This window comes from Nerophis lumbriciformis, linkage group LG03 (assembly GCF_033978685.3).
Source record: "Nerophis lumbriciformis linkage group LG03, RoL_Nlum_v2.1, whole genome shotgun sequence".
NCBI lineage: Eukaryota > Metazoa > Chordata > Actinopteri > Syngnathiformes > Syngnathidae > Nerophis > Nerophis lumbriciformis.
Window position 1 is genome coordinate 69,240,001 of NC_084550.2, and position 17,500 is coordinate 69,257,500.

The window sequence follows — 17,500 nt, forward strand, 5'->3', positions numbered from 1 at the left end:
ACTCTTTGTTGTTTCTACTCACCGCACAGTTTCTGCAAGGACTTTTCCGAGTAGGTCTCCCGGTCGCAGCCCTTCCCGATGTGATTGGTCTGCAGCTCCAGCATGACTTTGATGCCGGACAGAGGTCCGCCGCACGTCTCCAAGTGCATCTTGGGAAACAGGGGCTTGCTGCCGGTCCCGGGCTCGTAGTCCACCCGCTTGGCCCAGCCTTAAAAGACCAACAAAAAAATAAAAAAAATCACTTCAGTCGCTTCGACCAAGCACAGCTTTTTTTAGGGCCCGCATGGCCCATTGCATAAGGACTCCCAAAGGGAGTCCTTATGCAATGGGACATAAGGACCTATTGTATTTGTAAGGTTTTATTATTCTTTATTCTTCCGCCGCCACATTAAACTGTAATTTGACCCACTTAACATGCTTCAAAACTCACCATATTTGACCCACACATCAGGACCTGCGAAAATTACCTTTTTTAAAAAAAAAATCCGAACCCCAAAACTCAAAATTGCGCTTTAGCGCCCCCTAGGAAAAAAAAAACTAGACTGCCTATATCTCCCACTAGGAAGATCAGAGAGACATGAAACAAAAACCTCTATGTAGGTCTGACTTAGACCTAGTTTTCATAACTGTATATCATTGGGCAAAAATCAACAGGAAGTTGGCAATTCCCCCTTCAAGACAAAAAAGTACTAAAACTTTTGCCTTTTTGAGCTGTTATTTGACCCCCTTAACACGCTTCAAAACTCACCAAACTGAACGCTAGAGATGCGCGGTTTGCGGACACAACCGCGGAGTCCGCGGATTATCCGCGGATCGGGCGGATGAAATTAAAAAAAAAAAGATTTTATCCGCTCGCGGGTCGGGTCGGGCGGGTTAATTAGATTTTTTTTATTTTTTTTTTATTTATTTATTTTTTTTGCGGGTGGCAGTTAAACCAATTGGGAAATATATATACATAGTTAAATGTTGTTACCCACATACGAAAAACAAGCAGGCACCTGCTGCATATGCCACAACAGAAAAAAAAAAAGAAAAGAGATGGACACTTTTACGGAGCGGAGAAGGGACGCCTCGCCGGGGTCCGGGACCGAGGCCCCTTCCCCCGAGAGGGCCCCACCGGGAGCCGTAGCTGAGGCGATCCGCGAGAAGGGCCCGACGCACGTCCAGGGTCACTACCGCGCCCACCGCACCGACACCCCGCCTCGTCCGCTTTCGCCGCGGCCGGCGTCACGCGCAGCAGGTAAGCAGCTTACCTGCCCGCCACCCCCGTGGCCGGGGGCTCGTAACATGGGTCACTCCGCGCGCTCCGCCCGCGCAGCTTACCTGCTTGCCACCCCTGTTGCCGGGGGCGCGTAACAGGGGTCACTCTCCGCGCGCAGTGCGCTCACGAAAGGGGTGGGGCTCACCCTGGTTGATATAAAGAGCAGGACGGTGGCCATGGAAGTCGGAACCCGCTAAGGAGTGTGTAACAACCCACCTGCCGAATCAACTAGCCCTGAAAATGGATGGCGCTGGAGCGTGGGCCCATACCTGGCCGTCGCCGGCAGCGAGACGCGCTTGGAGGTGCGCTCAGCGCGGCTCCCATATGATTGCGCACTGGTGTGCGTCTGGGTCGTGACAGCGTGGCACGCGCAAGTCTGTGCTCCATTGGATCAGTCTCCTTTCTTTAACAGGCAAAAGCTTTATAACCTCACCATACCTGCCAACTTTTAAATCAGAAAAACCTAGTAGCCAGGGTCCAAGGGCCGCAGGCCCCGGTAGGTCCAGGACAAAGTCCTGGTGGAGGGTTCAGGGCTTCGCCCCCCGACGCAAAATGATTATTAGCATTCAGACAGGTTAAAATGTTGCTAAAACCATCACTTTTCTATCAGTCACAGTGACTTTTCAAAACAAAAATATTACAGCAAAAATCATATGGGTTGATTGACATGTTTATTCTGTAAGCTAACTTCAATAGTTTGAAATTATTTTGACAGTTAATGCCAGTTATCCTGTCAACCTTTCACAAGACTTCAATTTGTTAATTGAAAGTATAAATAGTACAAACACTTTTAACAGTATGTCGTGCTGTGAAATACATCCGACACGCGCACCAAACACGAAGCAAGGCCATGGTGCAGGAGAACAAAGGACTTCTTTCATTTAAGGTTTGTGATAAACCATCAAACTCATTCGTTAAAAGTACTCTATAGTAATATAAAGCGAATTTTTCTGGACATTATCATGCAAGAAAAGTTTATTTTTGGGACCGTGATCACCGCGTAATGATTTTTAAAGGTTGCATTACATTATTAACTGTCCCATGTGATCAGCCAGTGCGATTGGAAGTCCATGCTCAATTATTGCCTCCGTAAATAAAACTTCGGCATTTATCACATCCAAAGAATCTGTTTGGGCGACGAAAAACGTTGAAAGTTTTCCACTTGTATCGCTAGCAACGGCATTAGACTTGTGTTTTTTTGTCCCAACGTGGTCTTTTACATCGCTAATTCCTCCGTGTCCGATCGAAAAATCTTGTCTGCACAAGGTGCAATTCGCGTAGTTTTCACCCTTTTTTTTTTTTTTTTATTAATATTAGATATATAACAACGGGCGGATGGCGGGCGGGTGCAGTTCTGATCAAACGTTACATCGGGTGGATGGCGGATGGTTGACGACTTTCTGACGCGGTTGCGGATGAAATAAATTGCCTATCCGCGCATCTCTACTGAACGCACACATCAGGACTGGCAAAAATTGCGATCTAATAAAAAAACCTAACCCCAAATTTAAAAATTGCGCTCTAGAGCAATTTTTGAATAAAACGTAGAAAAAACTGCTCCTCGGAAGAAACAAAAAGGACAAAACTGCCCGTAACTCCCACTGGGAAGGTCGGAGAGACATGAAACAAAATCCTCTCCGTAGGTCTCACTTAGACCTACATTTCATAAATTGACAACCCCCAGCAAAAATCTACAAGAAGCTTGCTATTCCCCCTTCAACACAACATTTCTGTAAAAACCGGTCACCTTTCTTCAAACATTATCTCCTCTGAGCGCGTTTGTTGTTTCGGCTTCAAACTAACACAGGAGAGAGATTGAACCCTTTTGATTAAAAGTTATCGAAAGAGTTTTGATACCGGCTCCGGTTTTGATTTTATGACCCTTCAAAGAGCCGCTGCGCTGATGCTGCAGTTTTTTCAAGAAGGCTGCTTAAAAGCAGGCAGCACCAGCGTGCCCACACAATGCAGACAAGGTAGGTACACTACACAAAAGTATTGGGAAAATTCGGACTAAAAGTAGACAAAAGTATTGGGACACTTATGACGAAAACTGAACAAAAGTATTGGGACACTTAGGACTAGCACCTGCCAAATACGCAGGCCCGACCAATGCTGCTTGCAGCTTTTTTTCTCCTTTTTTTTTGCAGTCTGGCTACGTTGTGGTGGACGTACTTTATTTGGACGCTAAGTCAGGCTCTCCGCCAGGGGGCGGGGGGAGGGGTTAAAGGTTGCACATGTGACTTTGGGGGAGAATGTAGGCAAAATGTACGCCAAAACATATCCAATATACATGATCTAGATCAGTTACTCTTAAACTCTACTTAAATGTATAATAGACTGTATTTACAAACCCCGTTTCCATATGAGTTGGGAAATTGTGTTAGATGTAAATGTAAACGGAATACAATGACTTGCAAATCCTTTTCAACCCATATTCAGTTGAATATGCTACAAAGACAACATATTTGATGTTCAAACTCATATAGAGATTACATGGCCTTTCCTTTTAACAACACTCAGTAAACGTTTGGGAACTGAGGAGACACATTTTTGAAGTTTCTCAGGTGGAATTCTTTCCCATTCTTGCTTGATGTACAGCTTAAGTTGTTCAACAGTCCGGGGGTCTCCGTTGTGCTATTTTAGGCTTCATAATGCGCCACACATTTTCAATGGGAGACAGGTCTGGACTACAGGCAGGCCAGTCTACTACTCGCACTCTTTTACTATGAAGCCACGTTGATTAACCCTAACCCACACGTCTTGCTGAAATAAGCAGGGGCGTCCATGGTAACGTTGCTTGGATGGCAACATATGTTGCTCCAAAACCTGTATGTACCTTTCAGCATTAATGGCGCCTTGACAGATGTGTAAGTTACCCATGTCTTGGGCACTAATACACGCCCATACCATCACACATGCTGGCTTTTACACTTTGCGCCTATGGTTCTTTTCCTCTTTGGTCCGGAGGACACGACGTCCACAGTTTCCAAAAACAATTTGAAATGTGGACTCGTCAGACCACAGAACACTTTTCCACTTTGTATCAGTCCATCTTAGATGAGCTCAGGCCCAGCGAAGCCGACGGCGTTTCTGGGTGTTGTTGATAAACGGTTTTCGCCTTGCATAGGAGAGTTTTAACTTGCACTTACAGATGTAGCGACCAACTGTAGTTACTGACAGTGGGTTTTCTGAAGTGTTCCTGAGCCCATGTGGTGATATCCTTTACACACTGATGTGGCTTGTTGATGCAGTACAGCCTGAGGGATGGAAGGTCACGGTCTTAGCTGCTTACGTGCAGTGATTTCTCCAGATTCTCTGAACCCTTTGATGATATTACGGACCGTAGATGGTGAAATCCCTAAATTCCTTGCAATAGCTGGTTGAGAAAGGTTTTTCTTAAACTGTTCAACAATTTGCTAACGCATTTGTTGACAAAGTGGTGACCCTCGCCCCATCCTTGTTTGTGAATGACTGAGCATTTCATGAAATCTACTTTTATACCCAATCATGGCACCCACCCGTTCCCAATTAGCCTGCACACCTGTGGGATGTTCCAAATAAGTGTTTGATGAGCATTCCTCAACTTTATCAGTATTTATTGCCACCTTTCCCAACTTCTTTGTCACGTGTTGCTGGCATCAAATTCTAAAGTTAATGATTATTTGCAAAAGAAAAAATGTTTATGAGTTTGAACATCAAATATGTTGTCTTTGTAGCATATTCAACTGAATATGGGTTGAAAATGATTTGCAAATCATTGTATTCCGTTTATATTTACATCTAACACAATTTCCCAACTCATATGGAAACGGGGTTTGTATTTTCATATATAAGGCGCACCGGATTATAGGGCGCATTTAAGGAGTCATATTATTATATATTTTTTTCTAGCAGTAAAAGACTTCCTTGTGGTCTACATAACATGTGATGGTGGTTCTTTGGTCAAAATGTTGCATGGATGATGTTTTACACATCATCTTCAAGTCTCTTTCTGACAGTCGCTTCAGGATGCAGCCTTTTGTGGACGGTCTTATTTACGTGCCTCCACTTCGACAGCGTCTTCTTTCGTCATCTTTGTTGTAGCGGTGTAGCGTGCAAGGACGGGGGTGGAAGAAGTGTCAAAAGATGGCACTAACTGTTTTAATGACATTCAGACTTTACTTCAATCAATAACGGAGCGGCATCTCCTCATCCGGAAACAACAACAACACCCGGAAATGTGTCCCGTGAAAAACCGTCCGACCGGAACTCTCTAATAACTAAAGTTCCTTGGGTGAATAATGTAAACTCACTACGCCGGTATGTTTTAGTGCTTTCATGGTGAGTTCACTGACAGATATAAGTAAGGACTTTACACTACTTTATATTAGAAATGGCAACAGTGGAGGATGAATGTCACATAACAAGAAGATAGAGAAAAAGAAGATTATCGACTACGGTGTCGCCACGGACTACAATGGCGGAAGCGCGCAAATTTTCAGGACGTATGCAGATCTCAAATACTCATCAGCAGGTACCAGGAGGTAAGAAAAGTTGCTTTTCCTAATATTGCGAAACAAAACACCAGATAATATGTCTTACCTTATACACACGCCATAATAATACTCCTATGTTGAAGCACACTATTATGTTAGATCCACTATGGACTGGACTCTCACTATTATGTTAGATCCACTATGGACTGGACTCTCACAATATTATGTTAGATCCACTATGGACTGGACTCTCACACTATTATGTTAGATCCACTATGGACTGGACTCTCACTATTATGTTAGATCCACTATGGACTGGACTCTCACAATATTATGTTAGATCCACTATGGACTGGACTCTCACACTATTATGTTAGATCCACTATGGACTGGACTCTCACTATTATGTTAGATCCACTATGGACTGGACTCTCACTATTATGTTAGATCTACTATGGACTGGACTCTCACACTATTATGTTAGATCCACTATGGACTGGACTCTCACTATTATGTTAGATCCACTATGGACTGGACTCTCACTATTATGTTAGATCTACTATGGACTGGACTCTCACACTATTATGTTAGATCCACTATGGACCGGACTCTCACACTATTATGTTAGATCCACTATGGACTGGACTCTCACACTATTATGTTAGATCCACTATGGACTGGACTCTCACACTATTATGTTAGATCCACTATGGACTGGACTCTCACACTATTATGTTAGATCCACTATGGACTGGACTCTCACACTATTATGTTAGATCCACTATGGACTGGACTCTCACACTATTATGTTAGATCCACTATGGAATGGACTCTCACTATTATGTTAGATCCACTATGGACTGGACTCTCACTATTATGTTAGATCCACTATGGACTGGACTCTCTCACTATTATGTTAGATCCACTATGGACTGGACTCACACTATTATGTTAGATCCACTATGGACTGGACTCTCACTATTATGTTAGATCCACTATGGACTGGACTCTCACACTATTATGTTAGATCCACTATGGACTGGACTCTCACTATTATATTAGATCCACTATGGACTGGACTCTCTCACTATTATGTTAGATCCACTATGGACTGGACTCTCACACTATTATGTTAGATCCACTATGGACTGGACTCTCACACTATTATGTTAGATCCACTATGGACTGGACTCTCACACTATTATGTTAGATCCACTATGGACTGGACTCTCACACTATTATGTTAGATCCACTATGGAATGGACTCTCACTATTATGTTAGATCCACTATGGACTGGACTCTCACTATTATGTTAGATCCACTATGGACTGGACTCTCTCACTATTATGTTAGATCCACTATGGACTGGACTCACACTATTATGTTAGATCCACTATGGACTGGACTCTCACTATTATGTTAGATCCACTATGGACTGGACTCTCACACTATTATGTTAGATCCACTATGGACTGGACTCTCACTATTATGTTAGATCCACTATGGACTGGACTCTCACACTATTATGTTAGATCCACTATGGACTGGACTCTCACTATTATATTAGATCCACTATGGACTGGACTCTCTCACTATTATGTTAGATCCACTATGGACTGGACTCTCACACTATTATGTTAGATCCACTATGGACTGGACTCTCACTATTATATTAGATCCACTATGGACTGGACTCTCTCACTATTATGTTAGATCCACTATGGACTGGACTCTCACACTATTATGTTAGATCCACTATGGACTGGACTCTCACTATTATGTTAGATCCACTATGGACTGGACTCTCACACTATTATGTTAGATCCACTATGGACTGGACTCTCACTATTATATTAGATCCACTATGGACTGGACTCTCTCACTATTATGTTAGATCCACTATGGACTGGACTCTCACACTATTATGTTAGATCCACTATGGACTGGACTCTCACACTATTATGTTAGATCCACTATGGACTGGACTCTCACTATTATGTTAGATCCACTATGGACAGGACTCTCACTATTATGTTAGATCTACTATGGACTGGACTCTCACACTATTATGTTAGATCCACTATGGACCGGACTCTCACACTATTATGTTAGATCCACTATGGACTGGACTCTCACTATTATGTTAGATCCACTATGGACTGGACTCTCACTATTATGTTCGATCCACTATGGACTGGACTCTCACTATTATGTTAGATCCACTATGGACTGGACTCTCACTATTATGTTCGATCCACTATGGACTGGACTCTCACTATTATGTTAGATCCACTATGGACTGGACTCTATTATGTTGGATCCACTATGGACTGGACTCTCACACTATTATGTTAGATCCACTATGGACTGGACTCTCTCACTATTATGTTAGATCCACTATGGACTGGACTCTCACAATATTATGTTAGATCCACTATGGACTGGACTCTCACTATTATGTTAGATCCACTATGGACTGGACTCTCACTATTATGTTAGATCCACTATGGACTGGACTCTCACTATTATGTTCGATCCACTATGGACTGGACTCTCACTATTATGTTAGATCCACTATGGACTGGACTCTATTATGTTGGATCCACTATGGACTGGACTCTCACACTATTATGTTAGATCCACTATGGACTGGACTCTCTCACTATTATGTTAGATCCACTATGGACTGGACTCTCACTATTATGTTAGATCCACTATGGACTGGACTCTCACAATATTATGTTAGATCCACTATGGACTGGACTCTCACTATTATGTTAGATCCACTATGGACTGGACTCTCACACTATTATGTTAGATCCACTATGGACTGGACTCTCACACTATTATGTTAGATCCACTATGGACTGGACTCTCACACTATTATGTTAGATCCACTATGGACTGGACTCTCACACTATTATGTTAGATCTACTATGGACTGGACTCTCACACTATTATGTTAGATCCACTATGGACCGGACTCTCACACTATTATGTTAGATCCACTATGGACTGGACTCTCACACTATTATGTTAGATCCACTATGGACTGGACTCTCACACTATTATGTTAGATCCACTATGGACTGGACTCTCACACTATTATGTTAGATCCACTATGGACTGGACTCTCACTATTATGTTAGATCCACTATGGACTGGACTCTCACTATTATGTTAGATCCACTATGGACTGGACTCTCACACTATTATGTTAGATCCACTATGGACTGGACTCACACTATTATGTTAGATCCACTATGGACTGGACTCTCACTATTATGTTAGATCCACTATGGACTGGACTCTCACACTATTATGTTAGATCCACTATGGACTGGACTCTCACTATTATATTAGATCCACTATGGACTGGACTCTCTCACTATTATGTTAGATCCACTATGGACTGGACTCTCACACTATTATGTTAGATCCACTATGGACTGGACTCTCACACTATTATGTTAGATCCACTATGGACTGGACTCTCACTATTATGTTAGATCCACTATGGACTGGACTCTCACTATTATGTTAGATCCACTATGGACTGGACTCTCACTATTATGTTAGATCCACTATGGACTGGACTCTCACTATTATGTTAGATCTACTATGGACTGGACTCTCACACTATTATGTTAGATCCACTATGGACTGGACTCTCATTCTATTATGTTAGATCCACTATGGACTGGACTCATACTATTATGTTAGATCCACTATGGACTGGACTCTCACTATTATGTTAGATCCACTATGGACTGGACTCTCACTATTATGTTAGATCCACTATGGACTGGACTCTCACTATTATGTTAGATCTACTATGGACTGGACTCTCACACTATTATGTTAGATCCACTATGGACCGGACTCTCACACTATTATGTTAGATCCACTATGGACTGGACTCTCACTATTATGTTAGATCCACTATGGACTGGACTCTCACTATTATGTTCGATCCACTATGGACTGGACTCTCACTATTATGTTCGATCCACTATGGACTGGACTCTCACTATTATGTTCGATCCACTATGGACTGGACTCTCACTATTATGTTCGATCCACTATGGACTGGACTCTCACTATTATGTTAGATCCACTATGGACTGGACTCTATTATGTTGGATCCACTATGGACTGGACTCTCACACTATTATGTTAGATCCACTATGGACTGGACTCTCACAATATTATGTTAGATCCACTATGGACTGGACTCTCACTATTATGTTAGATCCACTATGGACTGGACTCTCACACTATTATGTTAGATCCACTATGGACTGGACTCTCACACTATTATGCTAGATCCACTATGGACTGGACTCTCACACTATTATGTTAGATCCACTATGGACTGGACTCTCACACTATTATGTTAGATCCACTATGGACTGGACTTTCACTATTATGTTAGATCCACTATGGACTGGACTCTCACAATATTATGCTAGATCCACTATGGACTGGACTCTCACTAATATGTTTGATCCACTATGGACTGGACTCACACTATTATATTAGATCCACTATGGACTGGACTCACACTATTATATTAGATCCACTATGGACTGGACTTTCACTATTATGTTAGATCCACTATGGACTGGATTCACACTATTATATTAGATCCACTATGGACTGGACTTTCACTATTATGTTAGATCCACTATGGACTGGACTCTCACACTATTATGTTAGATCCACTATGGACTGGACTCTCACTATTATGTTAGATCCACTATGGACTGGACTCTCACTATTATGTTAGATCCACTATGGACTGGACTGTCACACTATTATGTTGGATCCACTATGGACTGGACTCTCACACTATTATGTTAGATCCACTATGGACTGGACTCTCACACTATTATGTTAGATCCACTATGGACTGCACTCTCACACTATTATATTAGATCCACTATGGACTGGACTCTCACTATTATGTTAGATCCACTATGGACTGGACTCTCACACTATTATGTTAGATCCACTATGGACTGGACTCACACTATTATATTAGATCCACTATGGACTGGACTCTCACTATTATATTAGATCCACTATGGACTGGACTTTCACTATTATGTTAGATCCACTATGGACTGGACTCTCACAATATTATGTTAGATCCACTATGGACTTGACTCACACTATTATGTTAGATCCACTATGGACTGGACTCACACTATTATGTTAGATCCACTATGGACTGGACTCTCACTATTATGTTAGATCCACTATGGACTGGACTCTCACTATTATGTTAGACCCACTACGGACTGGACTCCCACACTATTATGTTAGATCCACTATGGACTGGACTCTCACTATTATGTTAGACCCACTACGGACTGGACTCTCACACTATTATGTTAGATCCACTATGGACTGGACTCTCACTATTATGTTAGATCCACTATGGACTGGACTCTCACTATTATGTTAGACCCACTACGGACTGGACTCTCACACTATTATGTTAGATCCACTACGGACTGGACTCTCTCACTATTATGTTAGATCCACTATGGACTGGACTCTCACACTATTATGTTAGATCCACTATGGACTGGACTCTCACACTATTATGTTAGATCCACTATGGACTGGACTCTCACACTATTATGTTAGATCCACTATGGACTGGACTCTCACACTATTATGTTAGATCCACTATGGACTGGACTCACACTATTATGTTAGATCCACTATGGACTGGACTCTCACTATTATGTTAGATCCACTATGGACTGGACTCTCACTATTATGTTAGATCCACTACGGACTGGACTCCCACACTATTATGTTAGATCCACTATGGACTGGACTCCCACACTATTATGTTAGATCCACTATGGACTGGACTCTCACTATTATGTTAGACCCACTACGGACTGGACTCTCACACTATTATGTTAGATCCACTATGGACTGGACTCTCACTATTATGTTAGATCCACTATGGACTGGACTCTCACTATTATGTTAGACCCACTACGGACTGGACTCTCACACTATTATGTTAGATCCACTACGGACTGGACTCTCTCACTATTATGTTAGATCCACTATGGACTGGACTCTCACTATTATGTTAGATCCACTATGGACTGGACTCTCACTATTATGTTAGACCCACTACGGACTGGACTCCCACACTATTATGTTAGATCCACTATGGACTGGACTCTCACTATTATGTTAGACCCACTACGGACTGGACTCTCACACTATTATGTTAGATCCACTATGGACTGGACTCTCACTATTATGTTAGATCCACTATGGACTGGACTCTCACTATTATGTTAGACCCACTACGGACTGGACTCTCACACTATTATGTTAGATCCACTATGGACTGGACTCTCACTATTATGTTAGACCCACTACGGACTGGACTCTCACACTATTATGTTAGATCCACTATGGACTGGACTCTCACTATTATGTTAGATCCACTATGGACTGGACTCTCACTATTATGTTAGATCCACTACGGACTGGACTCCCACACTATTATGTTAGATCCACTATGGACTGGACTCCCACACTATTATGTTAGATCCACTATGGACTGGACTCTCACTATTATGTTAGACCCACTACGGACTGGACTCTCACACTATTATGTTAGATCCACTATGGACTGGACTCTCACTATTATGTTAGATCCACTATGGACTGGACTCTCACTATTATGTTAGACCCACTACGGACTGGACTCTCACACTATTATGTTAGATCCACTACGGACTGGACTCTCTCACTATTATGTTAGATCCACTATGGACTGGACTCTCACTATTATGTTAGATCCACTATGGACTGGACTCTCACTATTATGTTAGACCCACTACGGACTGGACTCCCACACTATTATGTTAGATCCACTATGGACTGGACTCTCACTATTATGTTAGACCCACTACGGACTGGACTCCCACACTATTATGTTAGATCCACTACGGACTGGACTCTCACACTATTATGTTAGATCCACTACGGACTGGACTCTCTCACTATTATGTTAGATCCACTATGGACTGGACTCTCACTATTATGTTAGATCCACTATGGACTGGACTCTCACTATTATGTTAGACCCACTACGGACTGGACTCCCACACTATTATGTTAGATCCACTATGGACTGGACTCTCACTATTATGTTAGACCCACTACGGACTGGACTCTCACACTATTATGTTAGATCCACTATGGACTGGACTCTCACTATTATGTTAGATCCACTATGGACTGGACTCTCACTATTATGTTAGACCCACTACGGACTGGACTCTCACACTATTATGTTAGATCCACTATGGACTGGACTCTCACTATTATGTTAGATCCACTATGGACTGGACTCTCACTATTATGTTAGACCCACTACGGACTGGACTCTCACACTATTATGTTAGATCCACTACGGACTGGACTCTCACACTATTATGTTCGATCCACTATGGACTGGCACACCATAAGAGGAGTGATGTTCATATGTTGTTAATATTCAGTGTTTTATTGTTCATAGTTAATATTGTAAATCCCACTTCCTTTATTTTAATGTACATTTTGGGTGTCCCATTCAGTTAGAAAAAAACCTGTACAATTCGCCGCGGCACAGTGGTTGAAAAAGCAAACGTGTGCGGGCACAAAGTAGCTAGTTGATGATGTTTTATTGCATTCCGTCACATTTTACTGTGTCATGACGAGTGTGTTTACACAATTCTCAGTCCTCCCGGCTGCAGACACAACAAACACCAACAAAGTCCACGTTCTGCTAAATGGCGTGTGTGTGTACCTCCGGGTTTGATTTCCATTGAGAGACGTTCTCTCCAAGATGAAACTTAACCTATTGTAACTATAACAATCTACAAGGTTAATATAGCTTGCTTCTCTTTCTTCCCCTCCATTTTTCTGCAGTATTTTGTATCTCTAGTTATCGTTACGTATATGTATTGTTGCATTTGAACTAGAGAGGTCCGATAATGGCTTTTTTGCCGACATCCGATATTGTCCAACTCTTGATTACCGATTCCGATATCAAGCGATACCGATATATACAGTGGTGGAATTAACACATTATTATGCCTAATTTTGTTGTGATGCCTTAAACAATGTAACAAGGTTTTCCAAAATAAATCAACTCAAGTTATGGAAAAAAAAATGCCAACATGGCACTGCCATATTTATTATTGAAGTCACAAAGTGCATTATTTTTTTTTAACATGCCTCCAAACAGCAGCTTGGAATTTGGGACATGCTCTCCCTGAGAGAGCATGAGGAGGTTGAGGTGGGCGGGGTTGGGGTAGGGGGTAACGGGGGGTGTATATTGTAGCGTCCCGGAAGAGTTAGTGCTGCAAGGGATTCTGGGTATTTGTTCTGTTGTGTTTATGTTGTGTTACGGTGCGGATGTTCTCCCGAAATGTGTTTGTCATTCTTGTTTGGTGTGGGTTCACAGTGTGGCGCTTATTTGTAACAGTGTTAAAGTTGTTTATACGGCCACCCTCAGTGTGACCTGTATGGCTGTTGACCAAGTATGCCCTGCATTTACTTGTGTGTGTTTTGTTGGATGTATTAAACCAGGGGTCCCCAGACTACGGCGCGCGGGCCGGATAAGGCCCGCGAGCGTCCAAAATCCGGCCCGCAGGAACTCCCAAGTTAAAAAAAAAATAATAATAATAATTTATCTTTTTTTTTAAATTACATTTTTTTTAATTAAATCTGTCTTTTTTAATCTATTTTCTACCGCTTGTTACTCTCTGTGTCTCCTCCTGGCTCAGGCAAATCATATTGTCTAAAATTGTATTTTTCCCATCGATAACGTGACATCATCGGCAAGTGCACGCTCTTTTTAGTCAATTAGTGCGCGAGGAATATATATAAATATATATATATATATATATATATATATATATATATATATATATATATATATATATATATATATATACACGTTAGGTCAGGAAAAAACACAGAGGCTATGTCATCCCGACAAGCCTGTTTCGCAGGTTTCCCTTTTTATATATATAAGCAATTGTTTCCCTGAAACAAACCTTGACTCATATATATATATATATATATATATATATATATATATATATATATATATATATATATATATATATATATATATATATATATATATACACAACTCGGCCCCGGCCAAAATGTTTTAACCCAATGCGGCCCCTTGAGTCAAAAGTTTGGGGACCCTTGCATTAAACAAGGTTTTCCAAAATAAATCAACTCAAGTTGGTAAAGTGTCTTGCCCAAGGACACAACGGCAGTGACTAGGATGGCGGAAGCGGGGATCGAACCTGGAACCCTCAAGTTGCTGGCACGGCCATCTACCAACTGAGCTCAACCGCCCCAAATCTGCTGTCTTTCCAGACACTTACACACACACAAGTGAATGCAAATCATACTTAGTCAACAGCCATACAGGTCACACTGAGGGTGGCCGTATAAACAACTTTAACACTGTTACAAATATGCGCCACACTGTGAACCCACACCAAATAAGAATGACAAACACATTTCGGGAGAACATCCGCACCGTAACACAACATAAACACAACAGAACAAATACCCAGAACCCCTTGCAGCACTAACTCTTCCGAGACGCTACAATATACACCCCCCGCTACCCCCAACCCCGCCCACCTCAACCTCCTCATGCTCTCTCAGGGAGCATGTCCCAAATTCCAAGCTGCTGTTTTGAGGCATGTTAAAAAAAAAAAATGCACTTTGTGACTTCAATAATAAATATGGCAGTGCCATGTTGGCATTTTTTTCCATAACTTGAGCTGATTTATTTTGGAAAACCTTGTTACATTGTTTAAGGCATCACAACAAAATTAGGCATAATAATGTGTTAATTCCACGACTGTATATATCGGTATCGCTTGATATCGGAATCGGTAATTAAGAGTTGGACAATATCGGATATCGGCAAAAAAGCCATTATCGGACCTCTCTAGTTCAAATGCAACAATACATATACGTAACGATAACTAGAAATACAAAATAATGCAGAAAAATGGAGGGGAAGAAATAGAAGCAACCTATATTAACCTTGTAGATTGTTATAGTTACAATAGGTTAAGTTTCATCTTGGAAAGAACGTCTCTCAATGGAAATCAAACCCAGAGGTACACACACACACCAAAACCCCCGCCCACCTCCACCTCCTCATGCTCTCTCATGGAGAGCATGTCCCAAATTCCAAGCTGCTGTTTTGAGGCATGTTAAAAAAAAAAAAAAACGCTTTGTGACTTCAATAATAAATATGGCAGTGCCATGTTGGCATTTTTTTCCATACCTTGAGTTGATTTATTTTGTAAAACCTTGTTACATTGTTTAATGCATCCAGCGGGGCATCACAACAAAATTAGGCATAATAATGTGTTCATTCCACCACTGTATATATTGGTATCGCTTGATATCGGAATCGGTAATTAAGAGTTGGACAATATCGGCAAAAAAGCCATTATCGGACATCTCTAATTGTTACCATAACAATCTACAAGGTTAATATAGTTGGCTTCTCTGTCTTCCCCTCCATGGTTCTGCTTTCTTTAGTATCTCTAGTTATCATTACATATATGTATTGTTGCATTTGAACAACTGTATTGTTGATAATAGAGGTAAATTATTGGTATTATTCATTATCAATAGTGCTATTTCTATTGGTATTTGTATTGATCCATTTGTAGTGTGTTGCGTTTTTGACCAGAATTCAAGTTGCTGGTCACTCCCAAGCTCTTTTGATGACACACAAAGCTGAGTAGAAGAACCACCAGAGACGGAATAGGTATTTTGTCATTTTATTTCCAAAGCCTTTGGAAATAAACTTGAGACCAAAATCCCGTACAGAAGCGCTCACTCGCACAGCTAAATTGGTCTAAACTCCCATACGGAAAACTTCTTTTCTATATCGTCTCTCTTGCCCCCCACCCTACTTGTCCCTCTTACTCCACAGCTGGGCAAAGGGAAAGATACGAGAAATCATTTATTACCACTCCCCCTCTCTCCCAGCTCACTCCAGGTCCCTTTTGTTTATTATCTAAAGTCGCTTTTAGACGAGAAGCAGAGAAGATCTCCCATTTCACATTCCTCAAAGTTGGCACACAGTACTTGCAGACAACCAAAAGATAACAAATAAAGAACACTAGCTGTTTTGTAATATCCATCCATCCATCCATCCATCTTCTTCCGCTTATCCGAGGTCGGGTCGCGGGGGCAGCAGCCTAAGCAGGGAAGCCCAGACTTTCCTCTCCCCAGCCACTTCGTCCAGCTCCTCCCGGGGGATCCCGAGGCGTTCCCAGGCCAGCCGGGAGACATAGTCTTCCCAACGTGTCCTGGGTCTTCCCCGTGGCCTCCTACCGGTCTGACGTGCCCGAAACACCTCCCAAGGGAGGCGTTCGGGTGGCATCCTGACCAGATGCCCTAACCACCTCATCTGGCTCCTCTCGATATGGAGGAGCAGCGGCTTTACTTTGAGCTCCCCCCGGATGACAGAGCTTCTCACCCTATCTCTAAGGGAGAGCCCCGCCACCCGGCGGAGGAAACTCATTTCGGCCGCTTGAACCCGTGATCTTGTCCTTTCGGTCATGACCCAAAGCTCATGACCATAGGTGAGGATGGGAACGTAGATCGACCGGTAAATCGAGAGCTTTGCCTTCTGGCTCAGCTCCTTCTTCACCACAACGGATCGATACAGCGTCC

General features: G+C 42.1%; 1 protein-coding gene across 1 annotated transcript in view; it reads right to left on the bottom strand.

The window, feature by feature from the left end:
- Positions 1–17,500, bottom strand: part of clstn2a (calsyntenin 2a) — a 628,752-nt gene that overhangs the window by 148,816 nt on the left and 462,436 nt on the right. The window contains exon 7 of the mRNA XM_061941840.2: positions 23–208. Coding sequence (XP_061797824.2) covers positions 23–208 — 186 coding nt within the window. The remainder of the gene's footprint in view (positions 1–22; positions 209–17,500) is intronic.